This window comes from Myotis nattereri (assembly GCF_964212035.1).
Source record: "Myotis nattereri genome assembly, chromosome: 12".
NCBI classification, from domain to species: domain Eukaryota; kingdom Metazoa; phylum Chordata; class Mammalia; order Chiroptera; family Vespertilionidae; genus Myotis; species Myotis nattereri.
In genome coordinates this window covers 36,962,310-36,979,592 of record NC_138087.1, presented here as the reverse complement: position 1 = coordinate 36,979,592, position 17,283 = coordinate 36,962,310, and the positions used below count along the sequence as shown (strand labels likewise).

The 17,283-nt window shown below is 42.9% G+C and overlaps 1 protein-coding gene across 1 annotated transcript in view; it reads left to right on the top strand.

Moving 5' to 3' along the window:
• Nucleotides 1-17,283, top strand: part of SMARCA2 (SWI/SNF related BAF chromatin remodeling complex subunit ATPase 2) — a 164,773-nt gene that overhangs the window by 74,093 nt on the left and 73,397 nt on the right. The window contains exons 20-23 of the mRNA XM_081104098.1: nucleotides 4,994-5,101; nucleotides 5,658-5,744; nucleotides 10,006-10,052; nucleotides 12,830-12,996. Coding sequence (XP_080960224.1) covers nucleotides 4,994-5,101; nucleotides 5,658-5,744; nucleotides 10,006-10,052; nucleotides 12,830-12,996 — 409 coding nt within the window. The remainder of the gene's footprint in view (nucleotides 1-4,993; nucleotides 5,102-5,657; nucleotides 5,745-10,005; nucleotides 10,053-12,829; nucleotides 12,997-17,283) is intronic.

The following is a 17,283-nucleotide window of genomic DNA, read 5'->3' as shown; positions in this document are numbered from 1 at the left end:
GGGTGGTCATTTATTTCACAAAGGAATCCTTTACTATTTATTTTACTGTTCTTTCCACAAGAGTGCTTCTTGAGTCTGAATATACTTTTTAAAAAATTAATATTAGATTTTCGAAAGTATGTCTCCTATATAAAGTACACATGTGCTCTTTAATAGCCGGAGCAGACCTCTGAGGTATGTTAAATACCTTGTATGTGATAGATTGTCTATGGATAAGCTCCCTTTTCCTGGAGGTAACTTGGCAGTGTGGAAAGCATGGGTTCTGCCATCAGAGTGGACAAGGGTCCCCACCACATTCTCCAACTCTTACTGTGTGAACTTGGGCAAGTCAAGTTAACCCAGTGGGTCTCAAGGTTCTCATCAGTGAACTATAAAATAAATGGTACCTGCTTCATAGAACTGTTGAGAGGACTAAGATGGATGTACTACTACTACTACCGTGCCTGGCACGTGGGCAGCACTCAGCTAGGGACAGCTGCTCATGTTGCTGCTTCTGTTATTAGTGGAGACCTCTAGGCCGCACTGTTCTCTCATTCATGCACTTCCTGTGGCCCTCCCACGTCGCTGTCCCCACAGTCCTTTCAAGGCAAGGTGGGGGGACTAATCACTGTGTGTAGCTATGTGGCCTTAGTGATGTCTTGCGGCCAGTGGTTATTCTCTGCTTTTTCTGTCTCGTGAGGACTTTTTTATCAGGGAAAAATTGGTCATTTAAGTATTATCCTTGGGGATAAGTTTTCTTCTACTTCTCCTGCCTATAGCCACAAACAACATGTGTGTCTTTCTCAGCCTGTGTAAAGAATCAGGAAGGAATTATGGCTATGGCAGGATAAGGCTAACTATAAATACTTCCACAGCAATAATTCTCAAATGTTTTCGTGAAAAGGAATCAATTAAGGAAGTGTTTTTTAATTTACGTATAATAAAATTTACTCTTTTGGACACATAGTTCTAGAAGTTTTAAAAACTGCATAGTTATATTTCCCACACCTACCTTCACAATACAGAGCAATTCTATTTCCCAGTCTCCCCCCCGCCACGAATTCCTTAGTGCTGCCACATTTTAGCCAGAGCCTCTCTCCACCCTTAGTCTCATGCAACCACTAATGTGTTCGTCCCACAGCTCTGCCTTTTCCAGAATGTCGTCTGAGTGGACTCAGACAGTGTGTGTCATCAGACCTTCTGCATCTGCTTTCTTTCACTCAGCATCGTGTGTTTGAGATGCATCCAAGTTGTTGCAAGTACCCATAGTTGGGTCATTTTTATTGTTGAGTAGTATTCTATTACGTGGATACACCATACTTGATGAGGGATAAATCTGCTATAAACATTGTGTAAAGGTATTTGTGTGAACATAGCTTTTCATTTCACTTGAGCAGATAATTAGGAGTGGGGTTGCTCGGCCATATGGTTAATGTACATGTAACTTTATAAATTTCCACACACCGCTCCAAACTGTCTGAACCATTTTGTAGTCCCACCAGCAATGTGTGAACATTCCATTTCCTTCCCTTTCTCATCAGTACTCATTGGGAAGTGGCAGTTTTTTTAATGTTTTTAGCCATTTCAATAGGTGTATAACTTTAATTTGCCTTTCTCTACCATCCAATGATGGTAGGCATCTTTTCATGGGCTTAATCAGCCCCTGTATGTCTTCTTTGATGAAATGGTGCTCAAATCTTTTGCTTGTTTTTTTATTTTTATTGGATTGCTTCTTTTATTATTGTTGAGTTTTGTGATAGAAGAACTTAAAAATACAAAATGTCATCCTTTTACGGTAATTCTGTTTAGTGCAGCTAGAGTAGAGTGACCTTGGGAATACATTTCCTCAGATGAAACTAAAGCAGGCATCGGAGGGCCACAGTAAGATAAATGCAGTTCTCCTTCATACAAAATTTAGTTTTAATGAATATTTAATAAAAATTAGTTTAAATCAATGGCTATTGAATAATTTTATGAGTCTAATGAAATACCTCATGAGCAAGGGAATAGACCGTCCAATAACGGTAGGCATCTTTTCACTGGTTTAAGCAGCCCTTCCCCCCAAACCACCACCTACTGCTAGTGTAAAACCCATCCCTCACACTCGGGGAAGAATGGGGATTCCTAGGCTGAGTGTTTAGGGGAGGTCTTCGGGGTGGATCAATAGAATATTCATCAACTTTATGCTGATATGCCAAAATGAGATTTATTCTCTTAATTTGACTGTCCTAGGGTGTGGTTGGCAAATGGCATTTAATTGGATTTCTATTATCTGTCTCCCTAAGTACGGTGATTTAAGCTATTTACCCTCTGATTGGGGAGAAGTGCAAATCATTTACTCTTTTATTTTTAATTTATCTTTATTGTTGAAAATATTACAGATGTCCCCTCTGATTCCCCATTGACCCCTGCCCCAGGCCTCACCACACTCTTGTCTGTGTCTATGGGTTATGCATATAAAGTCTCGGGTTAATCTCTTCCTACCCACCCACCCATCCCCACCTTAAGTGTCCTTGGTTTAGGGAAGATAGGGTTTACCAGGTGGACACAAACTGCTGGTTAACTGTCTCAGTTTCCCTATTCCACTTGCCTGGAATTTTCCCAGCTTCTTACTATTCTATAACAACTATAGGGAAAATATAGTTGCAAAGCTTATGACGATGATTGTGACCATATTTATCAAAGCAGTTTCTGGTATCCTCTAAGGACACGAAGGAAGAAGGTCAGAAGGTCAGAGTCCTCAGATGGGCTCCCCTCTCTGTTGACGTGACCCCTGTGGGATGTCCGAGTCCCCGTCTGCATGGTATCATCATGCCTCCTGTCCCCAAACCCCTCACCTGCAGCACCTGGCAGTAGCTCACTGGTGGGGAGGGGGTTGAGGGTTCTGTACCTGTGAGCCCTAATGCCCTTAAACACAAGCCTCGGCGTCTCTTCCAGCAGTGAGGCCCCGGTGAAGGTGAATGTCAGGGCAGAACTCACAAGCCGGAACCTCTGCTTGGTCACCTTTAACATAGAGTTTAATAGAGTGGACTGTTCCCAGTCCTAACTGCACCATTAATTAGCTGTATCATTTTGACTCAGTCTGTTCAACCTTTCGATGCTCTGGTTCCGTATCTATAAAATGTGGACACTGGCCCAGCTGGCATGGCTCAGTGGTTGAGTGTCCACCTATGAACCAGTTCGATTCCCAGTTAGGGCATATGCCCAGATTGCAGGCTGGATCCCCAGTGTGGGGCGTGCAGGAGGCAGCCAGTCAGTGATTCTCTCTCATCACTGATGTTCTATCTCCCTCTCCCTTCCTCTCTGAAATCAATAAAAATATATTTTTAAAAAATAAGATAAAATGTGGACACTGAATATAAGTCTCTTAAAGCTCTTTTGTGGTGAAATGAAAGAAGGCAGATAAATGCATGTGTGCATGGGGCCTGGTCTCTAAGAGCTCAATAATATTAACCCTGATGTCATTTTTATCTTTATACTCCTCTGAAGTTGTTTAACATTTTTCTTCACCATGATCAAATGTCATTGAGAGTTAATAGCTCCTGAAGAAGTGGAAGTACTTTAAAAATATGACACAATCAGGCTTGTAACACACAAAACCTATATTGCCTGCATCCTTATTTATTAAACTTGGAGATGTTTTTGTCCCAGCCTGGCCAAGGTCATTAAAAACTAAAACAAGTTGATGGTAGGTTACTTGCCTTTCTTAACTTTTCTGCTAAGAGCCAGCCTTTCTCTAGTTTGATTTGGTGCATCAAAATGATTGGCAAAAGGCTATTAATAGTGGTTCCATCGAGCCTGACAGGTTTCTTCTAAAGCAACAATTGAATGAATATTCAACTTCTCTTCATCTGTGACCTCTTCGCTCTGGCCCTCAGAGCTGGGAATAACTTGATCGTTTTTAATCAGTTTATTAAACATTAGGCAGCTTGCTGATTTACCTTTAATCACATTCTGCAGATTTCTAGGCATTAATCTGTTGTTTATTATGAAAACCGCACGTTTGTATTCTGGGGATTTTTTTAATAAGGTGAAACAATAATAGGAGAGCGTCCGGCGGATTTTATGCAGTGGGAGCGTGCTAGAAGGGCTGCAGGTGTGTGCGGAGCTCCCTTTCGCTGCTGCAGATGGGCTTTTTGCAGCATTTCAGGTGGAAGCACAGGGGGTCTTGCCTTCTTTAGGTGGTCGTTGAACCCAGCTATGGATTAGGCCTTCTCCACCTGCTGTCCTCACTGGGGAGTGTCCTCTCATCTCTCCAAAGCAGGTATATGAAAGGACTGTTACAAGTCTCATTTTAGGACTAGTATTGGGAGTAGCCACATATCACCATTTGAAAAAATGTTTCACAAAGAAAATCATAGGATATTGGCCATTCACTGTTTTTCCTAAACCTGTCCTGTTCCTGTAAAAAGGGGAGATAGTTGGGAGGCAGAAGAAATACTGAAAATATACTCTATATTCAGTATCTTTGAATTTGAACATTTTACAAGCCATTCTCTCAAATATGGAGCAAGTCATTAAAATTCCTAAAAGCATAGCCCTAGCCACAATTACATATGACCTCTGGAAGGTCCCTCCACCATACCATGCCTTTAGCAATGATGTCCATGGTCTGTTCCAACCCCTCCACCCCTTTCCAGGAATCCAAATGGGGAAGCAGATACCTTCAGGCTCCTGGAATGCCACCAGCAGCTGTGTCTCAGCTATCTCTCTCTCTCTTTTTTTTTTTTAAATTGGAAATATTGTGTTATTGATTTCAGAGAGGAAGGGAGAGGGAGAGAGAGAGAAACATCAATGATGGGAGAGAATCATTGATCAGCTGCCTCCTGCACAGCCCACATTGGAGATGGAGCCTGCAACCCAAGTATATTCCCTGACCGGGAATCGAACTGTGACCTCCTGGCTCATAGGTTTGATGCTCAACCACTGAACCATGCTGGCCAGGCTCAACAGTCTCTTTAGAGCAGCACCTTCTCTCTCCTGCTCTCAACCACTTGCTGCTCTTTTCCCCCAGGTTGAATATGTGATCAAGTGTGACATGTCAGCTCTGCAGAAGATCCTGTATCGCCACATGCAAGCCAAAGGGATCCTCCTCACAGATGGTTCTGAGAAAGATAAGAAGGTGCGTGGCGGAAGGGACGCGACGGAGGGTGCGCACGCCTCCCTGTGACCGGAACGTCAGATACCCGCGGGAGGCAGATTTGTTCACGCATGTTACTGGGTCTCTTTTGTAGCTGTTGTAGCTGCCAGAGGACATCTCTTACCCTCTTCAGGGTAAACTACACTGGGGCAGGAAGAAAGGCGTGGGTCCTGTCTCTGAAGTAGCTAGCTGTGCTCACGTCAGTTCGGCAGAAGACATATTCCGCCTCAAAGTGGGTGGCATTTTAGAAGTTTCCTTTCTTGGTCCTCTGTCTTCGCAGAATCCCAGGGAATAGACAGCCATGTCACAAACCCATTGACTTGACGTAACTCCTTCCTGGAGGATGTTACTCACAAGAAAGGTGCGATATCGAACCCAGAAACCGCCCTATTTTAGCAGGAGCTTTGGACCACATGAGGTGTGGGTTACGGAGACCGACAGCCCTTTGCCTCTTGTAGAAAAGATCACTTTTTAACAATTAGAATCATCCGATCCTTTAATAACTGGTTCTATTTTGACTCTCTCCACGTGTTCTTAGGGGAAAGGGGGTGCTAAGACACTCATGAACACTATCATGCAGCTGCGAAAAATCTGCAATCACCCGTATATGTTTCAGCACATTGAGGTAAGTCGGCGTTCTCTGTTTTTTAAGTTTTTTAAAAAAATATATTTTTATTGATTTCAGAGAGGAAGGGAGGGGGAGAGAGAGACAGAAACATCAATGATGAGAGAGAATCATTGATTGGCTGCCTCCTGCATGCCCCACACTGGAGCTCGAACCCACAACCCAGGCATGTGCCCTGACCAGAATTGAACCGTGACTGCCTGGTTCGTAGGTCGACGGCGACGCTCAGTCACTGAGCCAGGCCGGCCAGGCTGTGTTCTCCGTTTTGATCCTGACCCTGCTTGTGCTCTTCCTACTAATACTGCTTAAAAAATTTTTAATAGAAAAATACAACACGGTTAAAACGTGTATGGACGTTGAAATGACAGTTCTGCCTGTCAGATAGCTTAACGGGAAGAATTAACAAATGTGAATTTTCTGGTCATGGATGCTTTTTGGCACCAAGCACTTGAGCATCTGGAATTTTATAGCCATGAGTCTAAAGTGGTGAGAAAATGTTGTAAGCTATGGCTCATTATGTGGGTTCGGGTAAGTACTGTGAATTGCCTTGTTACGTGAGGCGCTCTGAAATGGAGGATAATGATCGATACATCCAGTTTCCTCAGGAGGATGCTGTGAAAAACATTAAAATAATGTATTTATACCTGTGGAAGAGAAAGATGTTCTTGAAATATTTTCTCTGTGAAAGACGCTGACCTTGGTTGGTTACTTAGATTTGTATTCTTCCTCTCTGGCCTCCATCAAGACAATGTAAATTCAGGTTGTAAACCGCTGCCCTGGTCTTTATGAAGCTATTTCTAGGGGTGAGGACATTTTCTGCCCTATTCACTCCATGTGAATAAGTTTCCTAAATTGACAGAGTTTCACCCAGTGGGAACAATGGACTTGAGCAGGCAGGAAGGAGCCACATTGTAGTCCCCAGCCTTCAGTGCTGCTGCTGATGCCGGCGGCCCGGGGGCAGTACCTCGCCAGCATCGTGCCTGCTTCCCACCGCAAGTGGGCAGGGGCCTGGGGCAAGTCCCTGCAGGCTCGGGGTCCGCACCAGATTATTAAAACATACACACACGGGAGGATCTGAGGAAAAGAGTGAACAGTCACAGTATAAGAATGAGGTTGAGTATGCATGACTTCGGCAATTCGTTTTTTCTCCCTCATTTTTGGTAGCTGTGCTTGTCAGAGTATTTATTGCACGCCTTCTCCCTGTACCGGAGCCCTGTCCCAACTCTGGTGGGGAATTAGAAAGACTCCTGATACTGCTGTTTGCCTTCGAGTTCAAAGGGCAGAGTTATCTATACACTAAAAAGCCCTAGATCTAGGGAAAATGACAGCAACAATACTAAAAATAAAAAAAAAAATCCACCACCTGTCAGTGTGGCTCTGTGACTGAGTGTCGAACCATGAACCAGGAGATGGCAATTCAATTCCTGGTCAGGGCACATGCACAGGTTGCAGGCTAGATCCCCAGAAGGGGGCATGCAGGAGGCAGCCGATCAATGATTCTCTCTCTTCATTGATTCTCTCTTTCTCCCTCTCCCTTCCTCTCTCTCTGAAATCAATAAAAACATATTTTTTAAAAAATCCACCAACAAGCCCTAACCGGTTTGGCTCAGTGGATAGAGCGTCGGCCTGCAGACTGAAGGGTCCCAGGTTCGATTCCGGTCAAGGGCATGTACCTTGGTTGCGGGCACATCCCCAGTAGGAGGTGTGCAGGAGGCAGCTGATCAATGTTTCTCTCTCATCGATGTTTCTAACTCTCTATCCCTCTCCCTTCCTCTCTGTAAAAAATCAATAATAATATATTTTTTTAAAAATCCAACAAGCACAACTATTTAAACTATTAGACATATAGTGGAAGGAGAATTCAGTGTGCAATGAGTCCATACCCCAGGCCACTTCGTAACGCAGATTGCGCCTACGGGGGTGAAACTCTGCATTTAGGAACTTTATTCACATGAACCGACCTGGTGTAAGTCACTCAGCCTCTCCAAGCTCTAGTGTACTTGACTTGTCACAATGGTCATGGATTCTAGGGCTGACAAGAGTACGAACTTAAAAACAAGTCATATAGGAAGCATCTTGTAAACTGGTAACATGTTAAACAGATGTGAGGTATCAATGACTCATTCGGGGGGGTAAGGGGGGGCGGTAGGCTGGGCTGGGAAGAACCAAGAACATGTCTATGATGGGGTCCAATCAGGTTAACCTGTCACCCACCATCTCACTTCTCCTAAATACAATTTAAGATGTTTACTTTGCTACATAGAGGGTTTGAAGACTCAGGTTGTGAGAATTAAGTGTCAGCCTTACCTCATTTTGGTTATCATACAAAACTAACCTTTGTAACATGCTAGGCCTGTCAGGAAGGGAGATGACACGGTCTCTCCTCCAGCTTCCTCCAGCTTTCGTCTGCGCACCTAGGGAGGGTGGAGGGAGAGGGCCATGGCAACAGGAGTGAAGGTTAAGTAGCATGCCTTCTATTCCACGTGTATTTGCATTTCGAATGGCAGTCAGTAGGAAAACAAACTTTGATTTGCAGGTATTTTTAATATTTATTTTACTGACTTTAGAGAGAGGGTAGAGGATAGGGATAGAGAGATAGAAACATCAATGAGAAAGAAGCATGGATCGGCTGCCTTATGCACACACCTCCCTGGAGATCGAGCCCGCAACCCTGGACGTGTGCCCTGACTGGGAACTGAACCGGTGAACTCTTGGTTCATGGGTCGAGGCTCAACCTCTGAGTCACACCGACCAGGCTGATTTGCAGTTTTTCAACATAAAAAACGTTCAGGAGCATATTCCTAGAAACGGGAGCCGCAGTTCCTGGCTAATGTTTACTGGTTACAGGTCAGAGACGGTGTGTGCCTTCTGCCCTGGTCTTTGCTTTGTTTGCCTCACAGCCTTTGTTCATACTGTCACAGCAGAAGCCCAGCCTCGCAACGGGGCTCCCTGCTCCCCTGGGGCTTCAAACCAGAGAAATGAAAACAGGTTGTGAGAGGGTTTTTTTTGTTGTTGTTTGCTTGTTTTTTTTTTAAATATATCTTATTGATTTTTTACAGAGAGGAAGGGAGAGGAATAGAGTTAGAAACATCGATGAGAGAGAAACATCGACCAGCTGCCTCCTGCACACTCCCCACTGGGATGTGCCTGCAACCCAGGTACATGCCCTTGACCGGAATCGAACCTGGGACCCTTCAGTCTGCAGGCCGATGCTCTAGCCACTGAGCCAAACCGGTCAGGGCGAGGTGTTTTTTTTTTTAATGATGCTAATTCCTAATCGTATCACCATCTACTGACACATATCTCTTTGGTTCTTACAGCCCTGCTTAGAGAGAGGGTTAGAACCTAAACATCTAGTAAGGAATGGCTCTGGCTGCCTTGGAGAGAGAAGGGGTGCTTCTTGACATCAGATTGGGGCTTTTGGCTGTTGTCCAGCAGGTCTGCGTCCTGGGGGCTGGGCCTTCCATAAATGATGAGCATATTTGAGGGGAGAGCCCAGAGGGAAAGATCTGGTCGCTCTGGAAGGAAGGGAAGCAGAAAAAGGAGACAGCTGGTGGCTAATGGGAAGGTGGGACATCCTCTCCTTCCCCCAGATGGTCTCCCTTTCCTTCAGTGGGAGTGGAGATCACATGGAGGGCTGCCAGGTACTTCTCCCACAGCCGGGGAAGCGGGGGCTGTGTGATGAAGTCCAGTGTTTTAAAGTGAGAGCTGGACCCCTGAGGGAGCGCTGTACATGGAGGGCCTTATCTGTAATAGAGGAAAGCACAGTGCAGGGGATGTTAGGACCTCACTAGACTAAGATTTAACACGGAGTGTATGATCACCATTGCTTTTACTGCTAAGTATTTTCACAGTGTATTTATGTGCACATTTTAGACCTGATTTGCTTATATTAAGCTCTTCCTCTAGTCTCGACTCTGTGCTCCTTGGGGGTCGATATTTCAGTTGTTTCTGGATCCCCAGAACCATCCCAGCTCAGCCCGGGGCCAGGAGATGTTTAATCGCTGTTGGATGAATGAACTAACCCTGTCATCTCAGCAGGAGAGACTTGCAGAAACTCACAGGAGAGACATTCCTGGCAGAACAAAAGTCTGATTTCAAAGACATTGAGTTTCAGGTTCATCTTATCTTACTTATTATATTGTTTAATTGTACTCTAGAAACAGATAGGATGACCTCACTAAAAGAGTAATCATTAAGTTAATAATTACATACCTGATGGGTTTCCTTTATTCATTTTCTTTTTCTCTCTCTTTTAAAGGAATCCTTTGCTGAACACCTGGGCTACTCAAATGGGGTCATCAATGGGTAAATCTTTAACTTTTTTTTCTTCTAAAAAATAGTTTGTTGGTCCTACCTCAACTTTTCTCTCTCTGGTGTTATCCGTCATACAAATACACACAGCCAGCCTCCTTAGCCTTCTCCCCTCAGGAGAGCCTACAGAAGTTGAGAACCAAAATGTATCAGCATCTCTTGTACTTTAGTGGCATAAATTACCACATGCCTTGAGTAAGTGGCTATTCAAAGGACATAGATCTCATTTAATAGTATCCTAGTTCTAAAAACGTTGTCGAAGCTTCAAAGGGTTGTTATTTATAACCAATAGTGTAGCTTCGGCTTCAAGAGGATTTATCATATTAAATTTCAAGTGGATATTTAGTATTAACTCATAGGAGTAGAAATGTCTCATCTACTATAAATATGTATGACTTTACAGTAATTTGTTAGAAATAAGGTCTGTATAGGAAACATTTTTCATAAGCAGTGGACATTGAAGAGAAGCATGCCTTGCAGCAACAAGAAGGAACATGCTTAACAGGGAGTCTCTGTTTTGCTTGCTTGGCACCAGGGAAAAGGTATCATTAGGACACATGACTTATTCTCGGGTCCCAAGGGGAGACCATGTCACCAGGAATTGGAACCCATCCAGAAGCAGTGCCACCAGGCTCTGCTGCCTCCCCACTGCCCCCCTTTCTCTGGGTTCTGTGGTCGCTGCTGGTGCCATCAGGTTGGCCAGGGTTGCAAATTAAGATCATGGTCACGGGGAGTGTTTGGAGGTCAGTTCTCAGAGCAGGGGAGGGACACTAGGACGACCTACAGTTGAAAATGTGTCTCTTAGACACAACACATAGGTATTGTGTCGTAAAATCAGCTACTGAATGGTAGATTTCACTGTCCTAGACTGCAAGTGCCCTGGAGAGTTTTCCAACAATACCAGTCCTACAATAAAGTTTTAATAACAACACATCCTTGTTGATAAAAGGGAAAAGTGGGTGATTGTGGAGGAAAACGGCTCTACTTGAGCTTATTGACACTCTTCTCCATCTGATGGCAGTACATATTACCATTTAAAATATATATATATTGATTTCAGAGAGGAAGAGCGAGGCAGAGATAGCAACATCAATGATGAGAGAGTGAATCATTGATAGGCTGCCTCCTGCACGCCCCCTACTGGTGATAGAGCCCCCATCCTGGGCATGTGCCCTGATAGGGACTCAACCATGACCTCCTAGTTCATAGGTTGATGCTCAACTGCAAAGCCACACTGATGAGGCACATTACCATATGTATTTTTTACTTGAGTTTTCTGCCTAAGCCAGGACTCTTGCCTCCTTCCCAATGCATTCCAGCACAGTGTACATGGTGATCTTATAAAAAGATATATCACCAAAATACATGATAAAGGAAGAGGATTTGAATTTGGGTGGTGGACACACATTGCAATATACAGATCATATATCATAGAAATGTATACTTGAAACCTATGTAATCCTATTCACCAATGCCATCCCAATACATTTAAGTTTAAAAAGTAAAAAATATGGGGGGGGGGCAATGGGGGAAAAAGAACATATATGTAATACCTTAATAAGGAAAGAAAAAATAACAATAATATATATATATATATATATATATATATATATATATATATTCCAGCACAGTGTACATGGTGATCTTATTAAAAAAAGATATATCACCAAAATACATGATAAAGGAAGAGGATTTGAATATATATATATATATCTCAGATCTTGTCACTCCCCTGTGTAAAGCCCATCAATGGCTTTCCATTGCCCTTAAAACTGACAGGTGCAGTGTGGTGAATGGAGCGCTGCAGGTTCTGCCCGTCCACCCTCTGCCTCTCTGCTCTCCTCTCCCAGTGTTCTCTGCTCACTTAGGTTTAAGTCCCACACACCCTTTTTTTTTCTTTTTCAGTTCCTCCATCTCACCAGGCTCTTTTTTACTCCTCGGGGCTTTGTACATATTCTCCCCACTTCCTGGTATCTTGTCCTCTCCTCTCCCAAACTTTCATCCTCCATGGGCTGCCTTTCGCTCATTTTTTTAGGTTTTAGCTGAACGGTTACTTTTTCAGGGAGGTCACAACCCCTGACATTGGAAACCTGTTAGCTGGCATTTTTTTCCCCGGAGGGCCAGATCTCAAATATTTTCACCTTTGCAGGCCAAAAGGTCTCTGCCACACCTACTCAGCTTTGCCCATGTAGCATGAAAGGAGCCACAGACAAAACAGTGAGCATGGCTGTGTCCCAATAAAATGTTACTTTACAAAAACAGCCATCACACCAGGGCTGAAGTTTGACCAACTCTCTCCCATCTAAAGAAGGTAGTCATGTGTTGCTGTAAGTTCTCTCATAGTAACTTGGTACCTTTTTAGTACCTACACAGTCTGTGATGACCCATTTTGAAGGCAGGGATTCTGTTTTGCTTGTCACTACACACATGCCTAGCATTGTGCTTGCACAGAGTAGATGCTCAATACGTATTTGAATGACTCTTAAGTGCCCTAAATTAACAATTTTATATGCTTAATAAGTAAGGATTTAGAAAATAAAACATATACATGTATGTGTGTGTAGCATATGTAATGCACTCTTTATGAGTTTTGTATATATTTTTATTTTTCCATTATATACTCACTGCTTTGGAGTGGATATTCACTCATTCATTCCACAGTTACTTACTGTTTATGATGCACAGGGAATAATATGAAAAGCAGAGTTATACTGGATCCTGCAAGAAGACAGCAGTAATACTGTCTTCTTGTTTTGCATTTTTGGGTTCAGGGCTGAGCTGTATCGGGCCTCAGGAAAGTTTGAGCTACTTGATCGTATTCTGCCGAAATTGAGAGCGACTAACCACCGCGTGCTGCTTTTCTGCCAGATGACGTCTCTCATGACCATCATGGAGGATTACTTTGCTTTTCGGAACTTCCTTTACCTGCGCCTTGATGGTGAGTACATGAGGAGCTAGGCTGGGAAGCCCTGCTCCTGAGAGTACAGGGATGACGGGCACTTAGATCCAATCTCCTCGGAAAAGGAGGGGTGAGATTGTTGAAGAATTAACTAACGGGGTGAGTGCCGCTTTTCTAGATACCAATTTTCATACCCTCAAGCTCAAAATAAGCTGAAATCCCTTGCACAGCTGTTGATCCCCCCACACAAGCCAATACAAGTGAGCTAGAGTCATTTACTGGTATAAGTTCCACCATTAAACTAAACTGAAATAAAATTTAAAAGCCCTCGTTGCTCTTAGGATTATCTGTTTCCTTTGCACCATATGGAATATTTTTATAAGCTGTTAGCTTTTTGTGTTAGGGCATGTTTTAAGGGGATAAAGGCTATGTCTCCTTTGTTCCGTAATACTGAAATAGTTCAGTTAAGATTATATTTCATTATCATTAAAGCTTCTCTCTTTTTCTAAGCAGAATATATCTATATGTTACATTCAGAGATAGGTTTCCATAGTTTCCTGGATTTTGCAAACTATCCCATATAATAAAGAGCTAATATGGCAATTAGACCGGATGGGCAGAACGACCTTCTGGAACCAGCAGTGGGCAGGGGAGTGTGGGGCCCACGAATTTCATGCATCGGGCCACTAGTGTAAAATATTTCCCTGATACTAGGAGAGAACTTTAAAGACTGTGTCCTAAAAAATTAGTAAGAAAATATGAATGAAAGTATGAATTTAGGGATATATGATTTCTATATCAGCCCCAGTACTTTAGAGATGAAACACTATACTTTTCATACTATAGCAGGGGCTAAGACTTTCAAAGAGTAGTAAGGGGGAATAACTAATTTACAGCCAGGATAGTGTAAATCCCCGGAGAATACATTATTACTAATACCAATTTTCATCTAGTGCAATGAACAAGTTATTGTTAAATGTTAACTTAGTTTATGTTTCATTGAAAGGTTTTGTTTTATTTTTATCCTCCCTTTGCCATGAATTAGACATAGCTGGATATATACCAAACCTCAGACTTGCCATACTTGAGTTTTAATTTAATTTAATTTATTTTAAATATATTTTTACTTATTACAGAGAGGAAGGGCAGGGGAGAGAGAGATAGAAACATCAGTGATGAGAGAGAATCATTGAGCGGCTGCCTCCTGAACGTCCCATACTGAGGATCGAGCCCGCAACCGAGGCATGTGCCCTGACCAGGAATCGAACCATAACCTCATAATCGAACCTGGTTCATAGGTCAGTGCTTAACCACTGAGCCATGCTAGCCGAGCCATACTTCAGGCGTTTTTTTTTTGTTGTTGTTGTTTTTAATATATTTTATTGATTTTTTTACAGAGAGGAAGGGAGAGAGATAGTTAGAAACATCCATGAGAGAGAAACATCCATCAGCTGCCTCCTGCACACCCCCTACTGGGGATGTGCTCGCAACCAAGGTACATGCCCTTGACCAGAATCGAACCTGGTACTCTTCAGTCCACAGGCTAATGCTCTAGTCACTGAGCCAAACTGGTCAGGGCCATACTTGAGTTTTAAATGAATTCTCTTTATGATCTCCCTCTTAGGGTATTTTTAAAAAATGCATTATACCTCTGATAGACTTGATTTTTTAAAATCTTTTTACCTCTCTCCTCCATTGTCACTAACAACAGATGAATGGTTAAGTAAATGTTAATTTTAAATTCAGGACACAGTTACATCCTCCACAGTCTGTCTCTTTTGGCAGCACTCCTGCACTGTCTTGTCCTCTGCCCGGATCCCTTCCTCCTGCTCTGGGAGAGGTCAGCTCTCCTTCACCACTCTCATCTGAAAGCAAACCTTCCTCCATTGTGCTCAGGGGAGGGGCAGCCCAGCCCTCTGTCCCCCCTCGCTGCCCCCCACAGGTGTCCTAGATGACTTGTTTACCAGTCTGTGGCTTTTTGTTTTGAATCTCAGCTCCCTGAGGATAGCAACCCTGGAATGTTGAAGTCTGTGAAATTGACCAGAAATGATTTCCTTGAAACAAATCCCTCTCCTGTTTTCTCCCCAGTCTCAGAGAGTATCTTTATAGTCTGTTGGTTGCTGTCCTTATTGTTACTACTGACAACAGTCCTAAGAGCTAGTGTATGGAATGCCTCCTCCATGTGGGATGGCAGGCCACGCACCTCTCGTGCACTGTTAATGTAATTTCCTCAGCCAGCCAGCTACAGTTGTCCCGTTTACGGAGGTCTTACCATGATCCCCATTTAACGGATGAGAAAGCAGAGGTTTTAGAGAGATGAGTTAATGGTGAAACCAGGTTCTGACTTAGGTCTCCCTGCCTCCAAATTAGCTGCTTTAACAGATCCAGTGAGATATAGCCATTTCTGAAAATGTAGGCTGCTGCCCTCTCAACAGCATTTGAAGGATGATTTTGAACTGAATCAAAAAAGTTTGATTGATTGATTGATTGATTGAAAATAACCAGTCACCAGAGATACAAGATGAATGAGCCACTCACGGTTCCTGCTGCCAGACCCCTTACCATTAGGTTGGAGGAGACAAGTCAGCAAGTCCCATCAAGCATTAGTGATGGATTGAGAAGGCCAGACAGATTTCCACCCACAGGAAACAGCAGCCATGTGTTTTGGGGGTGGAGAGCATGGTGGGCAGACAGTCAATATACATGGGAATAAATTAGGGCCCGTGCTTCCCCTGCACCACTTCCACCTACCACCCTCTTCACCCAGTTGTTCCAAAGACTTCAGATTTTCAGCCAAATTTGATGTCTGTGATTTTTGACCTCAGGAAAGAAAAGAAAAAAACCACTTGATGACAGCTAAGCAGATTTTTCTGCAAAGATTGTGGTTGCATGAATAGATTTTAGCTACTATTCCATTATAGTCTGTTTTCACTGGAAATGATTTTTGAGTGAAAGCAAGTGGTGAAGTTACATCCTAGAAGGCCGAATTTTCCCAAAGCACTTGACACTCAGTTAAAATTAGTAATCATGAAAGCCTGGCAGTATGTTCCTCCTGGCAAATTCTGCAGTTCTCAACACAATTGCCCTTGCTATTAATTGTATTCTTGGTAATGTGCTACATCAAAGTCCAGAAGAACCTGGGCCGGATGCACATTAAATCCTGTGCCACCTACAAGGAGCATTTATTTGCCTGTGGATAAATCCTGACAAGGTAGTTTGAATCTCCCTGAGCAATATCCCAAAGATTGCTGATGATCAGCAAAGATCTTGACTTGGGGAACCTTTGACTAATGGATATGGTAATGCAGCAAGTTCTGAACATTGTAATAAAAAATGCCATAGCTTTGCATGAAAAGTGATTTAATCATATTTTCCCTTGGCTTTATAACTTGTCAAGTTCCCAGCTATTTTATATAGTTTAAATATATATCAGATATGTGGTTGGTCTGTTTGCTTGAGGTATTTGTCATGGGGCCTGAAAACTCCTTTTATCAAATAATTTTGATAGTCCTTTTGTTTTTCAGTGCTTTGTTTTTGCATTTAGGGTTATTTCATCCCAAATAAGCATATCCACTAATTAATCTTTTTTTTTAATCCTCACCAGAGGATATGTTTTTATTGATTTTAGAAAGAAAGAGGAAGGGAGAGAGAGAAGAAAACATGGATGTGAGAGAGAAACATCGATTGGTTGCCTCCTGTACACAGTCTCTGACCAGGGATCGAACCCCCAGCTTTTTGGTGTACAGAGCCATGTTCCAACCAACTTAGGCAGGGCTCTACCAATTAATCCTAATGCATGTGACCATTAACTGGTTATTTTTTAGTGGATCAAAACTGAACTTCTCCCCTGAGTACATAGATGCACAGTTTTTGTACTCTGCTATCAGAAAACAGTTCTCTCTGGGAACTCCTTTCCGAATTTTAGAAGCATCTTTTCAGTTTCTGTGGCTGATTATTTACGTAAAGCAGAGGATAAGTATGTGAACCATTACTTCATGTGAGTAATTTTTCAAAGATGATTGTCGCTGGAAAGATGATGGTGGCGAAAAGGTTTCATGGTAGAACAGATCTTCCATGAGCACCGTGAACAAGTAGTTCCCCGTGAACAAGTAGTTCTGAAAATAAAAGAAAAACGAGCCCCATGTGTTTGAAACCTCGTTCAACAAAGCACATTTCGTGATTCTCCCCCAAATTCTAAGTTCTTAACAGTTCTTTGTTGCAGAGTTTGACCAGGTCACTAAACTTGAAATCTAATTTAGAAAGTAAAATGAGCTCTAAAGAATGTGGCTTCAGTAAGTGAGAGTCCCCCCCTCCTCCCCCCAAAGC